General features: G+C 40.3%; 2 protein-coding genes across 3 annotated transcripts in view; one reads left to right on the top strand and one right to left on the bottom strand.

Annotated features, from left to right (window-relative positions):
* The first annotated feature begins 4,139 nt into the window (after positions 1 to 4,139).
* crebzf (CREB/ATF bZIP transcription factor) lies at positions 4,140 to 7,108 on the top strand. Of its 2 annotated transcripts, XM_034087752.2 has the most exons (4): positions 4,140 to 4,311; positions 5,258 to 6,098; positions 6,279 to 6,353; positions 6,725 to 7,108. In XM_034087752.2, exons 2-3 carry the CDS (start codon positions 5,317 to 5,319, stop codon positions 6,286 to 6,288), a joined length of 792 nt encoding a protein of 263 aa, XP_033943643.1. In that variant the 5' UTR covers positions 4,140 to 4,311; positions 5,258 to 5,316; the 3' UTR covers positions 6,289 to 6,353; positions 6,725 to 7,108. The 2 variants fall into 2 exon arrangements, with proteins under 2 accessions (XP_033943643.1, XP_033943645.1); XM_034087754.2 differs by having other exon boundaries at positions 4,142 to 4,311; positions 5,258 to 6,353.
* A 4,505-nt stretch (positions 7,109 to 11,613) lies between these two features.
* atp2b3b (ATPase plasma membrane Ca2+ transporting 3b) overlaps positions 11,614 to 16,049 on the bottom strand; it is a 61,558-nt gene continuing 57,122 nt past the window's right edge. The window contains exon 24 of the mRNA XM_034086228.1: positions 11,614 to 15,690. Coding sequence (XP_033942119.1) covers positions 15,175 to 15,690 — 516 coding nt within the window. The 3' untranslated portion in view covers positions 11,614 to 15,174. The remainder of the gene's footprint in view (positions 15,691 to 16,049) is intronic.

Genomic DNA, 16,049 nt, shown 5'->3' with positions numbered 1-16,049 from the left:
AGCCTCATGAGATGAACCCTTTTGCGAACCAATTGGCTGGAAAGCTTCAAAGCTTCATAAGGCTTCATCTCGCCATCATTACATTATTACATTACATTGCATTTAGCTGACGCTTTTATCCAAAGTGACTTACAATAAGTACATTCGACCAGGAAGACACAACCTTGAAGAAAACAGAATCATATAAGAACATCAGGTTTCATAGAGCCAAACATTTCAAGTGCCACTCAACTGGCTATAGATAAGCCAGCCCTTTATTAGTATATAAGTGCTCTGTTAGCAGTTCTTTGTTAGTCATTCTATCGCTCGAAGTGGAGTCGAAAGAGATGAGTTTTCAGTCACTAATGGTAGGCCGCGGAGTGTACATCAGATGTATCCTTCAAATTGGGGAAAAGTAGGCTGCATTCGTGGGCCGCATTCGGAGGAGTCTCGTCTTTAAAAAAAATTTGGGACAGCCTTCTTTCGGCGGAAGTGACGTAGGCGGTTCACGAATGCACGCTTTGAAGGATTTTTTTTTTTAATAAATGTTTTATTGAACATTTTAAAGCTCGGTGAGGATATCATCAATTTATCAACATAAGTGCAAGACATTCATTCACAATAAGACAAAAAAAAATACATCCAATAAGAGCCAGGGGGAGAGAAAAAAGCATAAAGGCACAAAAACATTTGAGAGGCATTAAGCTTACTTAAAATAATAACCATTTGGAAATGTCATTGCAAATCTTTATAGACATGTTACAAGATTGTATTTTCCTAAGGGACAGAAAAAAGGACTTGAACTCATTTATGAAACAGGGAAATGAGGGCTTGCCTCCTCTCCATTTACTACAATGTAAATGATATTTACCCAAAATAATAATTATATTTACCAAATCAGATATAGGAGAATCCAAATGATCAATATAATATAAAATGTGATATATTTTGAAGGCCGGAATGTTTGTTAATTTAAGTAACAACCAATCTCTCACATTCGACCAAAACAATTTAGAAAAAGGGCATGAGAAAAATAAATGTTCCAACGATTCATCAGATAAATTACAAAAGGAACATGGTTCCACTTCAAATTTAAATCTTGAATTTAAAAAAGTAGAAACCGGGTAGATTTTATGAACAATTTTAAAATGAGTTTCTTTTGCTTTAGGAGAAATAGGCCATTTTATAAAATAAGATAGAGCTTTTTCCATTACAGATAAAGTGTCTAAATCGGTCCCTTGTGGAAATAAGCCTCTGTTCAAATTGTGAAAAAAGTGGGATTTCAAAGAAGAATTAATAGATTTGTTATTCTTAAGAGTATCGCCAATAAATTCCAAACTAGGTAAAACTGATACAACATTTGAGTACAGTAAAGTATTATGAATCATTTCAATAAGTGGTAGAGGAATTGCTTTACAGATTTTTTTATAATCTTTAGCAGTACACGTTATATTGTATTTCGTTGAAAAAGCCAAAACATCTAGCAGTTTACCATTGCAATCTAGTAAATCACTAACAAACAAAATACCCCTCTCATACCAATCACTCCTAAACAAGGATTTTCTGTTTATAATAATCACTCTATTGTTCCATAAAGTAGATCCATGAGGAGAAAAATTGTGGGTAAATATCATTTTCCAATAATGAAGTATCTGCTTATAAAAATTTGACAATTTGGTCGGAATCTTATTAACCTCAAAATCACATTTTAAAAGAAAATCAAACCCTCCTAGACGTTTTAATATGGCCTTTGGAATATGGAACCACATGGATTCTGGCTGGGACAAAAAAGTTTTCAACCATTTTATTTTAATTGTTCCAATCATCGATTCAAAGTCTAAAGCTTTAATTCCGCCTTTATCATATTCTTTAACAAGCTGTGACTTTTTAATGTAGTGAGTTTTATTTCTCCACAAGAATTGGAAAATAATTGAGTTGGTTTTTTTAATATTGGCCGAAGAGACAAAACATGAGTGGCATGGATAAATAAGTTTAGATATACCGTCTGCTTTAGTAAGAAGAACTCTGCCAAAAATAGTAAGATCTCTAGTTAACCAACGACTGAGAGATTTCTTCATATCTGTGATACGGTTACAAATATTAAGATCTTCTCTCCTGATATAATTTTTAGACAATGTTATTCCTAAATATTTCACTTCAGGTACCACTCTAATAGAGTCAATAACGGAATCATCACATGAATGGATAGGGAGTAATTCACATTTTGAAAGATTAAGAGATAACCCTGATGCTTTTGAAAAAATTGAAATTGTGTTAAGAGTTTCCTTTACCATGGATTTATTCTTTAGGAAAATGGATGTGTCATCCGCGAATTGACTAATTTTAAATTCTTTGTCAAAGAGGGTAATGCCTAATATTTTGTGATTCTTTATAATAAGCGTTGTTAAAACTTGGGTGGTCAGAATAAATAATTTTGGGGAAATAGGGCAACCCTGTCGAATACCACGTAAAACCTTAAACCTAGGGCTCATTCCAGGGTTCAAAGATACAGAACTATCTATGTCCGAATAGAGCATCCTAATTATGTTGCAGAAATGTTCACCAAAACCCAGAAATGTTAGAGTTTCCATTAAAAAGGAATGTTCAACAGTATCAAAAGCCTTGTAAAAATCCAGAAATAAAACGAGACCTTCAGTATCAATAAACTCCTGGTAATCGAGCATATCCAATATCAGTCTGGTATGGTTATGAATACTTCTGCCCTTAATAAAGGCTGATTGACATTCATCTACTAGTTGATTCAGACCTGAGTTTAACCTGTTAGCATAAACATGTGCTAACAGTTTGTAATCATTACATAGTAGGGTAATGGTCTCCAATTATCCAACAAAAGATTATTTTGATTTGGTTTTGGAATTAAGGTAATAAGGCCATGTTTCATGGTTGGCGAAAGGTTTCCTGCTGAAATGCAATCTGTGAAAGCCTTATAAAGCATTTTTCGCACATCTGACCAAAAATATTTGTAGAACTCTATGGTTATACCTTCCAGCCCTGGTGATTTGCCACCAGACTTTGCAGTAATGCACTATCTAATTCTTCAATTTTTAGTCGATCGTCCATATACTGTTTAAAAGGATCATCTATTGTCTTTTTGAATTCTGTAATTTTACTAAAAGAGTTATCACAATTTTCTTTAGAAAACTTTGAGTTATATAAATTGCTATAAAAAAGTCTAATTTCTTCGTTTATCTGGTCTTGATTTTCAATAGTGACATCATTAACACTCAGTTTTTGGATTTTCTTTTTCACTTGTCTTTGCTTTTCAAGATTGAAGAAATAAGAAGTGTTTTTCTCTCCTTGCTCAATCCATCGGGCTCTCGAACGAATAAAAGCTCCCTTAGCTTTTTCCAAATACATATTGTCTAATTGAGTTTGTAAATTGTTCAGTTTAATTTGCTCATCCAATGATAACTCAGCTTTAAGGCATACATTATTAATTTAACTTGTCATCTCTTGTTGTTTTTGTTTCTTTAATCTAGAGGAGTATTTACTGGAATGTATCGCAATCTGTCTCACACTAAATTTAAACCATTCCCATTTACTGAGAGATGACATATCCAAAGCCAGAGTTTCTTTTATCAGTTGTTTGATCTTTTTACAAAAAATCTGCATTCTCCAAAAGACTATTATTGAATTTCCATATAGGTTTAAGATTGGGACTGAAGTTGCATTGTAAAAAGGACAAAGAGATGACACAGTGATCAGTCAGAGGTGATGCTGAAATGTCACACTTTGAGACATTATTAGTTAAACTAGTAGAGATTAACCAATAATCGAGCCGAGAACACTGACCATTGTTAGAAGAGTTAAACCAGGTATATTGTGACTTTGAGGGATTATTTATTCTCCAAACATCAGTTAAATTAAGTTTAGAGGCCAAGTGCATAATAGAATCATTACAATTATGACAATGTCCCCTTAAAGGAAGACGATCTAACCACTCATCAGGAACTACATTAAAATCCCCTCCGATTATAATCTTATCAGTCATATAAAGTAATTTCCATTCCTCTAATTTTTGGCACAAGATTGAAAGAAAATTATTGTTTTTAGGCGTAGGCGTAGGCGGTTCACGAATGCACGCTTCGAAGGATGCAACCCCTGAATTGAGACACGGCCAACAATATGGCAGACCATCTCGCACATGCGCAATGCAGATCGGGTAGTGACATCGGTCCTTGTTGGAGCGCGCCATTGTCCGCTTCACTTCCGAGCTGTGAGCGGTGGAGCCAGCCTTCTATAACCAGCTCCGTTTCATCGAATGACTCTGCTGCAATCATTTATTGTTGCATTTATTTCTCAAACAGGACGGTGAGTAGTCGGCTGGGGAAGTGGCCTTTTTAAGATGCTGCGTCACTCATTAGCTAACGTTAGCTGCTTCTCTTAGTTAACACCTTATGGCTTTAGTTCGCTTTAACACTTAACGAGCCGGCAGTCGCTAGTATAATGACTGAGGTAGATGTTAACCACCTGAATAAAATACAGCATGATGCTTTAATTAAGTTAGATTCCGTGTTGTTGTTCATTAGCATACGGCAGGTGGACTTAAGTTAGACCAACGTTAGCCGGGTACTAAAGCTAGGAGGCTCCCAGGACACTCAAGGCCTTGAGAGAAAGCTACTTTTATTAAGATTAATGCTGCCATTCTCATATGCATTTCTTGTCGATTGTATATTGAGGTCGATTGTGTATAGTATAGTGAGGTGTATGTGTGACAGGGTGCATTGCAGAGCATACATTGTTAAACTACGTATAGTACTAGCTTACGCCTCTGGGCCTAGCTTGAGCAACATATCAGCTAACCTTACGTTTGTAATACGTTCAGCCAACACACCCTCAGCTATTGTCTGTGCCTCCAAGAAACTGCATGACTGCACCGTCTGAATGTATGCATTTAGTAGCCCAGTTAAATGTAGTATTGTGTCTGACGTTTAATGCATTCCAACTCAACACTAAGCGTGCATGTTAATCAATTCAGCAGATCCTTCTTTTAAAGATTATCGACTAAATAATCCTCAAAGTGGATCACAGTTATTACTTAAACCACACGATGCAATGAGATGTGTCCAAAGACCACAGTGAAAATATATAGCTTTGTGCTAAGTATTTGATATATGTTTGAAATTGTTATCAAATATTCACTCAACTTTGCTCCAGTTATTAAATTGATATCGACATGATACATTGCCTTGATAAACTAATCGTTTAATTGCTGAAAGTTTTCACCCTAACAGTACATTTAATTTATCCCCCGCAGGTGAGGAACCGCTAGACATCTTCTTGACAGACTCCTTGCCGTCTCACTGACAAACCACAATGATCACCAGAAGAAGAGGACGCACCATGAACAGCACGGAGGGTCAGTCTCTGGAGGTCCAAGTGGGAGATGTGATGGAAACTGTCGAAGATCTCCCAAGTCCATCTGAAGGGTTCCCAGCTGAAGATATTGACACCACAGGAATAGAGCTAAACGACCTATTTGGAATTGAAGACTTAAAATGGACACTTGAAAGAGATGCCGTCTCCTCTCTCTTTGATATTGAGTTGGCAGATCTTGATATGTGCAGTGCCAAAGACCAGGATTCTGAAGTTGAAGCTTCAACGTCTTCGTCTCCAGAGAGATCATCATCTGACTTGAAGACTAAGAACAGGCAAAACCAGTCGAGTCGCATGATCAACAAAAACGCCATCGCTGCCAGATTGAATCGTCTCAGGAAGAAAGAGTATGTCAACAGCTTGGAGAAGAAAGTCGGCGTCCTGTCGACAGAAAACAACGTGCTCAAACAGGAGAATTCTCAGCTGACCAAGAGGGTGGAAGAATTGGAAGACGAGACCAGGTACCTAAGAGCTGTGCTGGCCAATGAGAGCATGTTAGCCCAGCTCTTGTCCAGACTGAGCGGTGTGAATGGGATGAAATTATCTTCCTCGCTTTTCCAGGGGCCTGACTCGAACGACCACGACTACGCTTTACCGAGGAAGCGGGTGAAAGTGGAGGAGAAAGAGACATCTGGCGGTGTGTGTCTGCACGTGGACAAGAACCACGTCTCTGTGGAGTTCTGCACCAAGTGTGCCGAGAGTGCAAGCGCAACACTCAAAATGTAGGGTCAAGTACTTACCTCTGTTTTCAGATTTTGAGACTGAACGTGCTCTGTACTGAACCCCTTGAGGGTGGATGAACACTGTTGAATAAGTTAAGATTACCTAAGAACTGCTGAATGTGCATGTGTTTCTGTGTAATGATGGATTTAAAACACGTTACTGCTAAACCTTGTTGACAGTTTCTTCTAGGTATTGGTTGATCCTCCATGCGGGATGAGTGGCTTTCTGAACACCTTTACCTGCTTGGCTCCATGGTAAGGATCAGACAAGAAATGTTTTTTTCACAGGCTCGAGGCAGAGACCTCACTACCTCTGTTTGTACTTCTTGTTCCTAGCTAGTAGATTTTAGTACTTTTTATACTCTTATGTTAACCGTTTGATATTGAAAATGATTTGATTTCAGTTAATATCTAAGTAAGAGTTGAATTAAAGAATTCTTAATGTAAATGTTAAGATGAAGGTGAAGCTCCACAAAGAGTGATCTTGAATCAGCTGTCAAGTTGAAACATGCTGACAAAGATAAGACTGTTATCCTTGTTGATAAGAATTGATCTCTTTGTGAATCAGCGCCATTGTACAAAAGAATGCTTTCATTTAGCGCCACCTATTTTTCTTTATGCTAAAGTGGATTCTGCTGGTGGAAGGTGACGAGGCTGGAATCGCTGCTGCCAACGTGGCCTGGTATTTTTTTTTTTAAAGGTAGTATCGGTAACAAATGGTATACGTGATCAATCCTTCACAACATCTGTACTTCATGCAGCATTTTTGTAGGCTGTCCTACAACTGCTCCATTACTCAGAGTTGCTAGTAGAGGCTTAATGGTCTCATTATCATGTCCTGTTTATTGACATATTGGAATGTATTGTTTAAATACTTCCAAAGTTATCTGATTAAGTGTTGCAATGGCAGTTTTTTGTGTAACAAATGTAAATGTGTATATAACTTTGAATACCTATTGTTTGAGGCAAATGGCCTTGATGTTGGACAAATAAATCATATTTTCATTATGTTTATGAGTTACAAATATTTACTGTGTCTTGTTCTGAACTGTTGATATTAATGCATCTCTTTTTCTCTTTTTAAACAGCAAGCTCTGCCGATAATGGTCTAACTTGTCCTGAACATTTGGGTCAAGTCTGGTAAAGGTTGTCAAAACAAATGATGGAAATGCAAAGCCTGCAGTATGGGGGGGGGGGGGGGTTAAATAATTCTGATCTGTTAAAGACCAAATAACACAACCAGTCGTACAAAAATCCCAGTTATTTTTGTTTAAAACAAGCATTTCTAGATGTCATAGTAGGAAAAGCACAATGAACAGGGCTATACCTGCATCAGGGTATATATTTTCAGTTGGATTTAGCATTTCAATACAAAGATCATATTTTCCTTTAATATCTGGCCATCAGCAAAACCATTGGCCTGAGTTTCTGTGAAGATTCTGAAGTCATTTACGTAGTCGTAGCTTCCTAGGTAACCACTCTGCTTTAAAAGGCTTGGGTGTCTCATCAAATGTGGAAACAACTGTTCACATTATTTATTTATTTATTTGTTATGCAAGTGCTAACGCTGCTAGCATATCAAATATAAAGTTGCCTAATGCCCAGTTTCAAACATCGATCAGCTGTCTACATTTGACTCTTAGGGGAGGCCCTAGAAATGTTTCATATTGATGACATACAGTAGTAAGCTCCAGTGATCCAGCTTTGAGCTTCCCTTGGTGGAGTTCAGCCATTGTTATTGGTATTGAATGCACTTGTGCTTTTTCCACTGACAAATCCAAATTGTGCTGTGAAAAAGATCTATTGAAATTAAAGAGTTTTTACATGGTTAGTCTGCTTAGACCTTACCAACACGAAATCTTGGTAAACAACAAAACTGTCTCAGTCAGTCAATATGTAACTACTATAGTGGAGATTGTGGTATTTTTTCTTCTTCTTTTTTAAAGAGTGGGTCCATGGTAATATAGTTGAGGTTGTACTGTGCTGAAGCCTTCCAAGTTCCTTCATTCCTGTGTAGTTATTATGTGAAAGTCAGGATTAAAGGAAAAGTTCAGCATTTTTAGGAAATAAATGTTTTCACATTCTTATTGATGGATGGGGAAATCTTCACAACTAGTTAACTGAGTAAAGCTATAGCTAGTTAGCTAAGTAAAGCTACGGCCAGTTAGCTGAGTAAAGCTACAGCCAGTTAGTTGAGTATAGCTACGGCCAGTGAGCTGAGTAAAGCTACGGCCAGTGAGCTGAGTAAAGCTACGGCCAGTGAGCTGAGTAAAGCTACGGCCAGTGAGCTGAGTAAAGCTACGGCCAGTTAGCTGAGTATAGCTACGGCCAGTTAGCTGAGTATAGCTACGGCCAGTTAGCGGAGTAAAGCTACGGCCAGTTAGCGGAGTAAAGCTACGGCCAGTTAGCGGAGTAAAGCTACGGCCAGTTAGCGGAGTAAAGCTACGGCCAGTTAGCTGAGTAAAGCTACGGCCAGTTAGCTGAGTAAAGCTACGGCCAGTTAGCTGAGTATAGCTACAGCCAGTTAGCTGAGTAAAGCGACGGCCAGTTAGCTGAGTAAAGCTAGCCTACGGCCAGGCCAGTTAGCTGAGTTAGCATGAACACCAAATGGAATTGATCTACAAATGCCCTGTGTAAAGCTCACTAACACAGTTACCTTGTTTGGTAAATCAATACAGACACTGAGGTGTAAAACCAACAATGTGTGAGGTGCTGAGACATAGCCTACTGGAGGCACGTCACCATGATATTGCTATTCATTTAGGACGGAGACAATGAACTGCGACCTGGCAGAAATAATTGAATAAATGACATTTCTTGATTAAAATAATATGTTAATTGCGACTAGCCAATTAGTGATTTGCGATGCTGATTGGCAGATGTTAGACTAGATGCCAGGTTAGCTGTTCCTTATTTAATAATATTTGAAGTTCTTAAATTGTCTCCTGTGTCCAATGGAAATTATCATTCTAATGATGTGGATTTTATTTGTTGTTGCAGAATTAAACAGTTAGCATGTTTTGGAAAGGGTTTGTGTGAGGCATTTATCAAAGGTCAGTGTATACCAACAGAAGATGGTGGTCAGCTCACCCCCACTTTGTAGCAGCAGGAAGTTCAGCAATGTACTGCTAGGGGCAGAAGCGAAATCTATTTGTCATCCTAAAAAAATCTACATAAGTTTAAGTGTCTGCTATATTTATTTATTTTTTCACCACCCTACTTTGCTGTCAGACAGTTCTTATTACCAGACACTACACTTTTTATCTATGCTCTTTTCAAAGCCAGCAAACTTTTTTGTTAATACTGCTGCCTCATTCAGTAAGTGTGTCTTTGTTTGACGTTGGTGTATCAATGGATCAGTTTGGTTAACCAGTCAAACAATAACTGATTTACAGATCGAGGCAGCAGTAGACCATCACGTTCTGTTTGATGTTCAGTAACTTTGAAGAGAGCTTTAGTTGTGGCTCAATTTCCTCACCCTAAGGGCCTGTATATTAACAACTATTTCATATATATATAATATAAAAAACTGACTGTCTTTTGACTCAAAATATAGTACAACCTCACAAAAACAGAACTATCTCTTTAAGATTAACTGAAATAAGCAAAGTGTAACAAAATAGAGGTAGACAGTTATATAGTAGCCTTCTGAAGATGATTTTTTCTACAAATGAATTCAGCATTAATAAACAGCATTTAAATTCACAATGAACATGTCGCTAGGTAAAACATTAAAACGGCTTCATTTCCTAATCATGACATAAGGTGTCTTGAAGTGCAACATGGGCCGAAAAACACTTCTGTAAATAAGAGTTTCAGCAGTCATGTTTTTCCATTGATCACCAGAGAACTTTAAAGATAATGAGAATGAGAAGTGTATCATATGAGTGACAGTAAACTGCTGAGAAGATATTTGGACAGAAACATCTCAGACTGTGGTATTATATTCCCAGGTGGACCTAGTGTGGTGAAACAGGTTATACCATGGTGCTATTTACCTTAGTGAAAGTAAAGACGAGATGTGGAGTCTTTCAGAGGCCAGACTCACCATAAGACTACTTCTAGAATGTATTTCTGAATAATATATATTCCAATATTGGATTATTATTGATGCATTAATGTGTCGAATGTAATGTTGCAGCTCGTGAAGGTATTTACTGCTAGGTAGATTTGCAAATGTCCCCTCTGCGGGACGAATAAAGGTATTCTGATAGCTTGTGAATTTCACCATGGGATATTGTTTAATGCACATTTCAGCACAACCTCGGGGTCAATGAAAATCAGTGCGAGGCACCCATCTTTGATCATCCCTATAATGATTAGGATATCGCGACGATGCCTTTATAGAGGCTTCATGTGATTAATAAGTGGTGATTCTCTGATGCAGAAGGTTTTATGAATGGGCAAACATGACATGCATATTTGCCTGACACATTTGTAGCGTAAATCTACAGCAGGCCTCAGATAGCCTGACATTTGCAAATCTACCATTGAGTCCTACTTCCGTTCTTCATTAACCATATAAGTGCTTTTGTTAACCGATGACAGTCGGTGCCTGCAGAGGTCCAGCGAGTCATCTCAAGATTCAGGACTGGAAAATCATTTCATGTTTATCCAGTTGCAACACTGGTCCATTGAACAAAGAAAATGAACTTTTAAAAGTGATCTGAACTTAGACAAGTCCATATTGACTCGAACTCGAAGACATGAGCAGATGTCCACATACCCCACAGGACGAGATCTACAGGCGCCTGAGTTGTAACAGCTCAGGTCTCAATCGGAGGAACTCAAAATATTAAAGGCGATTTAGGTTTTCAAATAAGAACAATGTCCCACATATAAGTAACAAGACTTCTCCTTTATACGCTGTAAAGGAAATGTTTAACATTGTTTGTAACCTGAAAGCTCACTGTAGCTGTAAGGCTTTTTGCAAGCAAATGGATAATCTGTGTATGTCACTTCTTAAGTGTAAATCCCAACATCTGTGTCAAGACTTAAAAAACGGAAGAAAATGCCATTAACATCTCTTCACTTCAATGATCAAATGTGCATAAGCATAAACAGCCTCACACTTCATGGCATGCAAGTCTGACGGGTTTTAAATGGTTATACTGGATACATCAGACTGGGGTTATACTGCAAGCGTTGTGAGGTGTTCTTTTCTCTTTTACTTCTAGTGGCCAACGTGCCCCATGTGTACAAGGCAGCGATGCTCAGCTAAATGGAATGCAGCCTTTGCTAACTCCCCCTGTGTTTCCTCATGTATGCTTTAAGAGAAAGTGCTTTAGTCGTGCCCCTTCCCCCCTGCAGGTGTAAATAAGGGACAGTCTTTTTTTACTCTAAGATAAATGATCAAACTCATTTTCTCTGAGTACCATTTCAAAAAGACTTCATGAATATTTCAGGAACCTGTGAGAATAATAAAGGCCATGCAGGTTTGACTTAGAGGTGGAAAATGAGTATTGATTTGAATCATTGTGAACAAAAAACACAGGACCAAACAGACTTTGTCAAAGTTATTATTGTAGAATACTTTGATGTATCTTTCATACAGACAAAAGGTGTTGGACTTAATTCCCATTAAATTCTCTTAGATTTCCATACAGATTTAGTCTACAGTATACAGGTGTGTTCTTTCTCATATATAGATATTTATTCGCTTAAATAACAGGCAGGTAACTCTTTAATATATTCAATAGTCTTTATGGTTGTTTTACTTTTTTTGGTCTTTTTTCGTTTTAGCACAGGTGAGGCTGCACTTTCTGTCTGCAGAACAGCACTGCGTTGTGCCAGAAGGGGGACCATTCCACACGCAATATGTACAACAGTATGTATAATGAATAATGTAAAACGTTAAGTTCTTCCCTTCGTAACATGGCAGTAAATACTTGTGGCAGATCTAAGAGAGCAGCCTAAACAACGCACTGACGCATTGCACTCCTGCAGTCTCTAGCTCGGCATCGCCCTCCAGTTCTCCCCCCCCCCCCCCCCCGGGTCTCCACTTGGTCCAGTCCTTTAGACCACAACGAGGTACATCTGTATCCCTTGTTCTCTATTTACAGAATGGTGTCTGGTCTTAAGAGACTAGAAGCTTCTCCACACCTCTGCACACTTCAGGGGCTATTCAGTGGACAGAAAACACAGCCCTCAGAATATGCTCAGGAGAATATGCAACCGTCTTCCTCCATCAGTGGGAGCACTGGTGGAGGAGATAATAATAATATACAAGCGCTTTCATTGAGTTGTTCCTCTCGTTACAGAAAGCAATAGGATTAAAGAAAACAAAAAGTGTAACAGGAACATAGTACCTGTAAATCAAAGATGCACATTTGGGCGATCTGTACAGTAGTGGTACAGTTGTACAATTTATAATTTTGATAAATATAATATATTCTTTTTCACATTTTGTTTTGCCTTCTGTGACACTGTCTCACAACATCATGATGTCACGTGGTTGGACGGATGGACAGAGATGGCAGGGACTGGACAGTCAAATGTACACCACTGTTCGCTGTGTGTGAGGTGTGTGAGAGAGTGTGTGAGGTGTACTGCAGAAAAGCATTGATCGAGCTGTGCCAAGAGTTGCTGGAATAGAATATGTTGGGCATGAACAGGATGTGTGAGAGAGAGAGAGAGACATAGCACACAGTTGCCTAAATGATTTACCAACACATAAAGAGTGACATTAATGATATCAAATGCATGCTTCAAACCAGACAGACCAATACAATGTCCCCCCGGCCCCCTCCGCCAGGGCAAGGTGGTGGTGATGATGATGAGCATTCAAGAAGACAGGGTTCTGTACAGGTATACGGGTGTTCCCACAGAGCCTCCTCACAGACCAGCAAGACACACTGTTCTCTGTGTGCACGTGTGACGCAGTGTTTCTGACCCCAGCTGGGCAGGAGGGTCCACGCGGACGGGCTGTTGCATAATGTCTGCCAGCGCCTTTCTCCTCGGGGGGGAGGAGCAGGTGAGAACTCAGGAAAGTCAACAGGGGGAGGAAGGGTCCAGATCTGCGGTCCCGCTCCGAAGCAACATGGAGTCAGCGGTTCACCCACCCACACCGAGTGCATCATGGGAGACGGGAGGGTGCTCTCACCCACGCTGGAATGTGATGTTTGGAATGTATGCTCCATGGAATGTCGGCGAGGTGACGGTGGAGTGGGATGTCCCAAGCGCCATGCGCGCGGTCACTGGCGCGCTGTCCACATTTGTTCTGGTGTTTTTTGTTCCGTTGGGTGCTCATGCAGCATGGGTTGCTGTTTTACATTGGAAAGCTTTAGCATAATAGCTCTCTGGGACGGTCATTGTAACGGCAGATAAAGGCTTACATAATAAATGGGAATTTCCTCCGATATGACGGGCTAATCTATTTCATGAAAAAAATACATGGCATGTTTGTAATATCAGGTACATTTGTGTGGTGATTTTGGCCAGTACCTGAGCACTGTATTAATTAATGCACATGCCAGTGGGCCTTCATGATAGCACATAAATACCTTTATTTAAAGGTTCTGCAATAGGGGATAAAATGGGTGTTTATTGGTACCAGCATATTGGGATAGACAAAATATTGATCCCTAGTTTTAAAGCAATACTCCAATATTTTGTGGAAATGTATCTCAATCAACTAATTGAATATCATGATTAAGCAGAAAGCACAGTATTTGACACATGGACATGACACATGAGCTCTCATTGGTCAAACCTGATAGAGTGGGTCCATGGGCCTAAAGCTACAACTGAAATAAGATGGGTCCCTATTCAACGCCAACCAGTGATTCTTCTAGTTCTTGGTAAAAATGACTGGACGCAACATCCTACTGATCAAATGAAACAATGTCCTCGTCCTCCAGACTCACGGAGGGCACACGATGGAGACAACCCGATGGCACGTGAGCAGCTTTGAAGTGAGTGCATGTTAGTCTTAAAGGGCCATCGCCTGTGCATTGTGTTTGATGGCATTTAAAGGGTTAATGCTTCAAAAAAAAAACTACTGACACACAAACCCACCAACGAAGGACTCGAAGATTGGATGAAGGGAGTGAAGGAAACGACGTAACGGCTTGAGCCAGCATGATGGGACAGAAATGAAGAGGACTTCATAAATATGACTCATCAGTTCACAACATGGCAGGTAGAGGAAGTGAGTGTGTCCATGACGACACTGTGAGATCCTTCACGCTGTATCCTCATAGCAGGGGACAGAGTGACAGATAACACTGGCCTCCAAAGGATGGGAGAGTGTGAAGATGACGAGGTCTGTGCTGTCGCTTCCCACACATTCAAATGATAACACAATCTGTATATATATGTACCCCCCCCACTTCTAAAGTAGTTTGTTGCAGCCATACTATTGGCTATTAGGTTTAAATGAACAGCATCTGTTTGCAATTCCTATTGTTGTTGTTGTTTTTTCCAGAAGAGACAAGACAACACATACACACACTGAAAGAGAGAGAGATGAAAGAAAGAAACCATTTGGACTGAAGTAGCATTGACACAACTTAAACCTTGACTTCAATTACATGTATCATTTATTAGGTTAGATGAAAGCAATCATATTAAGTTGACCCTAATATTTTATGTAAACTAAATAGTATTGCTTTCAGCTAACCTAATACAGTTATGTAAAATCTGTTGACATATTGCATTTAATTAAAGTCAATGTTTCAGTTGTTCAGTGTATCCGTCTGCAGCCGGAGAAGTGACAGGGATGTGACTCCGGTGCCATGGCAGGTAGGTCGGTGGAGAGATGGCCCTGACGTGGCCCCTGTTCGGGTTCTGTCCCCCTCCCTCCCCAACCCACTGTCACTCAGGACTCTGTGTCTGCAGTTAGGCAGGATGGGGCGGTTTCTTCAGAGAGGGGGACAGAGCGGCCGGTCGAGGGCAAAAGGAGGGGAAGTCGCAATATTCTCAGGGACTTGTGAGCAGAAGTCTCCAACCATTGTCCACTCCCTCCCTCCGGCCCTCCCTCGTCCTAACTTCCTGCGAGGGAAGGGATGAAAATGTCATGTGTGAGTCCTCAGCCCTCCCTTCCCCTTCTCTCCCCCCCGACTCACGCTCAGTTCCGTTATAAGGAGGTCTCCACACAGTAGAGATGGGCCAGGTGAGGGGCGGAGGGTTTCCCCGGCCTGTCCCTGCCATGTTGGATATGGTGGTGCTGTTGAGGATGATGGGGGTTCCGGTTGCCGGGGGTAGCTGCAGTGGGGCTTTTTTGGTTGCCGTAGGTGACTGTTGAACTGCTGCTGCTGCTGTTGTTGTTGTTGTTGTTGTTGTTGTTGTTGTTGTTGTTTCTGTTGCACGGAGTCACAGGGAGGCTGTACTGGCGGTAGGGGCGGGTGGGGTGTACGCGGGCTGGGGGCTGGGCGGGAGGGGGTGGCGGCTTGCGGAGGGCCGGGTGCAGGTGCTGGTATCGGCTGAGCTCTGATTCGTCGTCCACGTCAGTGTCGTCGATCAGCGGGATGTTGTGGATGAGGTCGTTGATGAGGAACTCTGGGTGGGCCATGAAGTTGTGGATGGAGTTGTGGGATTCCGGTTTCTCCCGGCCCTCGTACAGCGAACTACGGAATGCTTTCACCACTCGCATCTGCCCAGAGAAAGGGAGACGAGGGAGAGACAACAAGAAAGAAGTAAAAGTCAGACATCGATAAGAAAGAAATAGACAAGGGAAACCCAGAGAGAGACAGAACAGCACACAGACAGAACCAGGTGGCTACAGGCACGCTGAGAGAAGCTCCAAAGGATTGTTTTGGCTGCACCGATCCAAAGACGTATGTTTTAAAGACGTATCATATTTTGGAAAGAGTTAGATTGGAAGACTGCTACCACTCTTAATATGAAACGACAGCCGTTAGCTCGTGGTTTAAGCGTGGCGTTACGTTCTGAAAACGAGTGAAATACCTCGTCTGTGTCGATAGAATAATATCCACATACAAACACCTCAAA

This window comes from Pseudochaenichthys georgianus, chromosome 7, assembly GCF_902827115.2.
Source record: "Pseudochaenichthys georgianus chromosome 7, fPseGeo1.2, whole genome shotgun sequence".
NCBI classification, from domain to species: Eukaryota; Metazoa; Chordata; class Actinopteri; order Perciformes; family Channichthyidae; genus Pseudochaenichthys; species Pseudochaenichthys georgianus.
The sequence above is the reverse complement of the archived record's forward strand: the minus strand, read 5'-3'. Positions and strand labels throughout refer to the sequence as shown.

Excerpts from the sequence above, each read along its gene's own strand:
- crebzf (XM_034087752.2), top strand. The coding sequence starts at position 5,317 with ATGATCACCAGAAGAAGAGGACGCACCATGAACAGCACGGAGGGTCAG.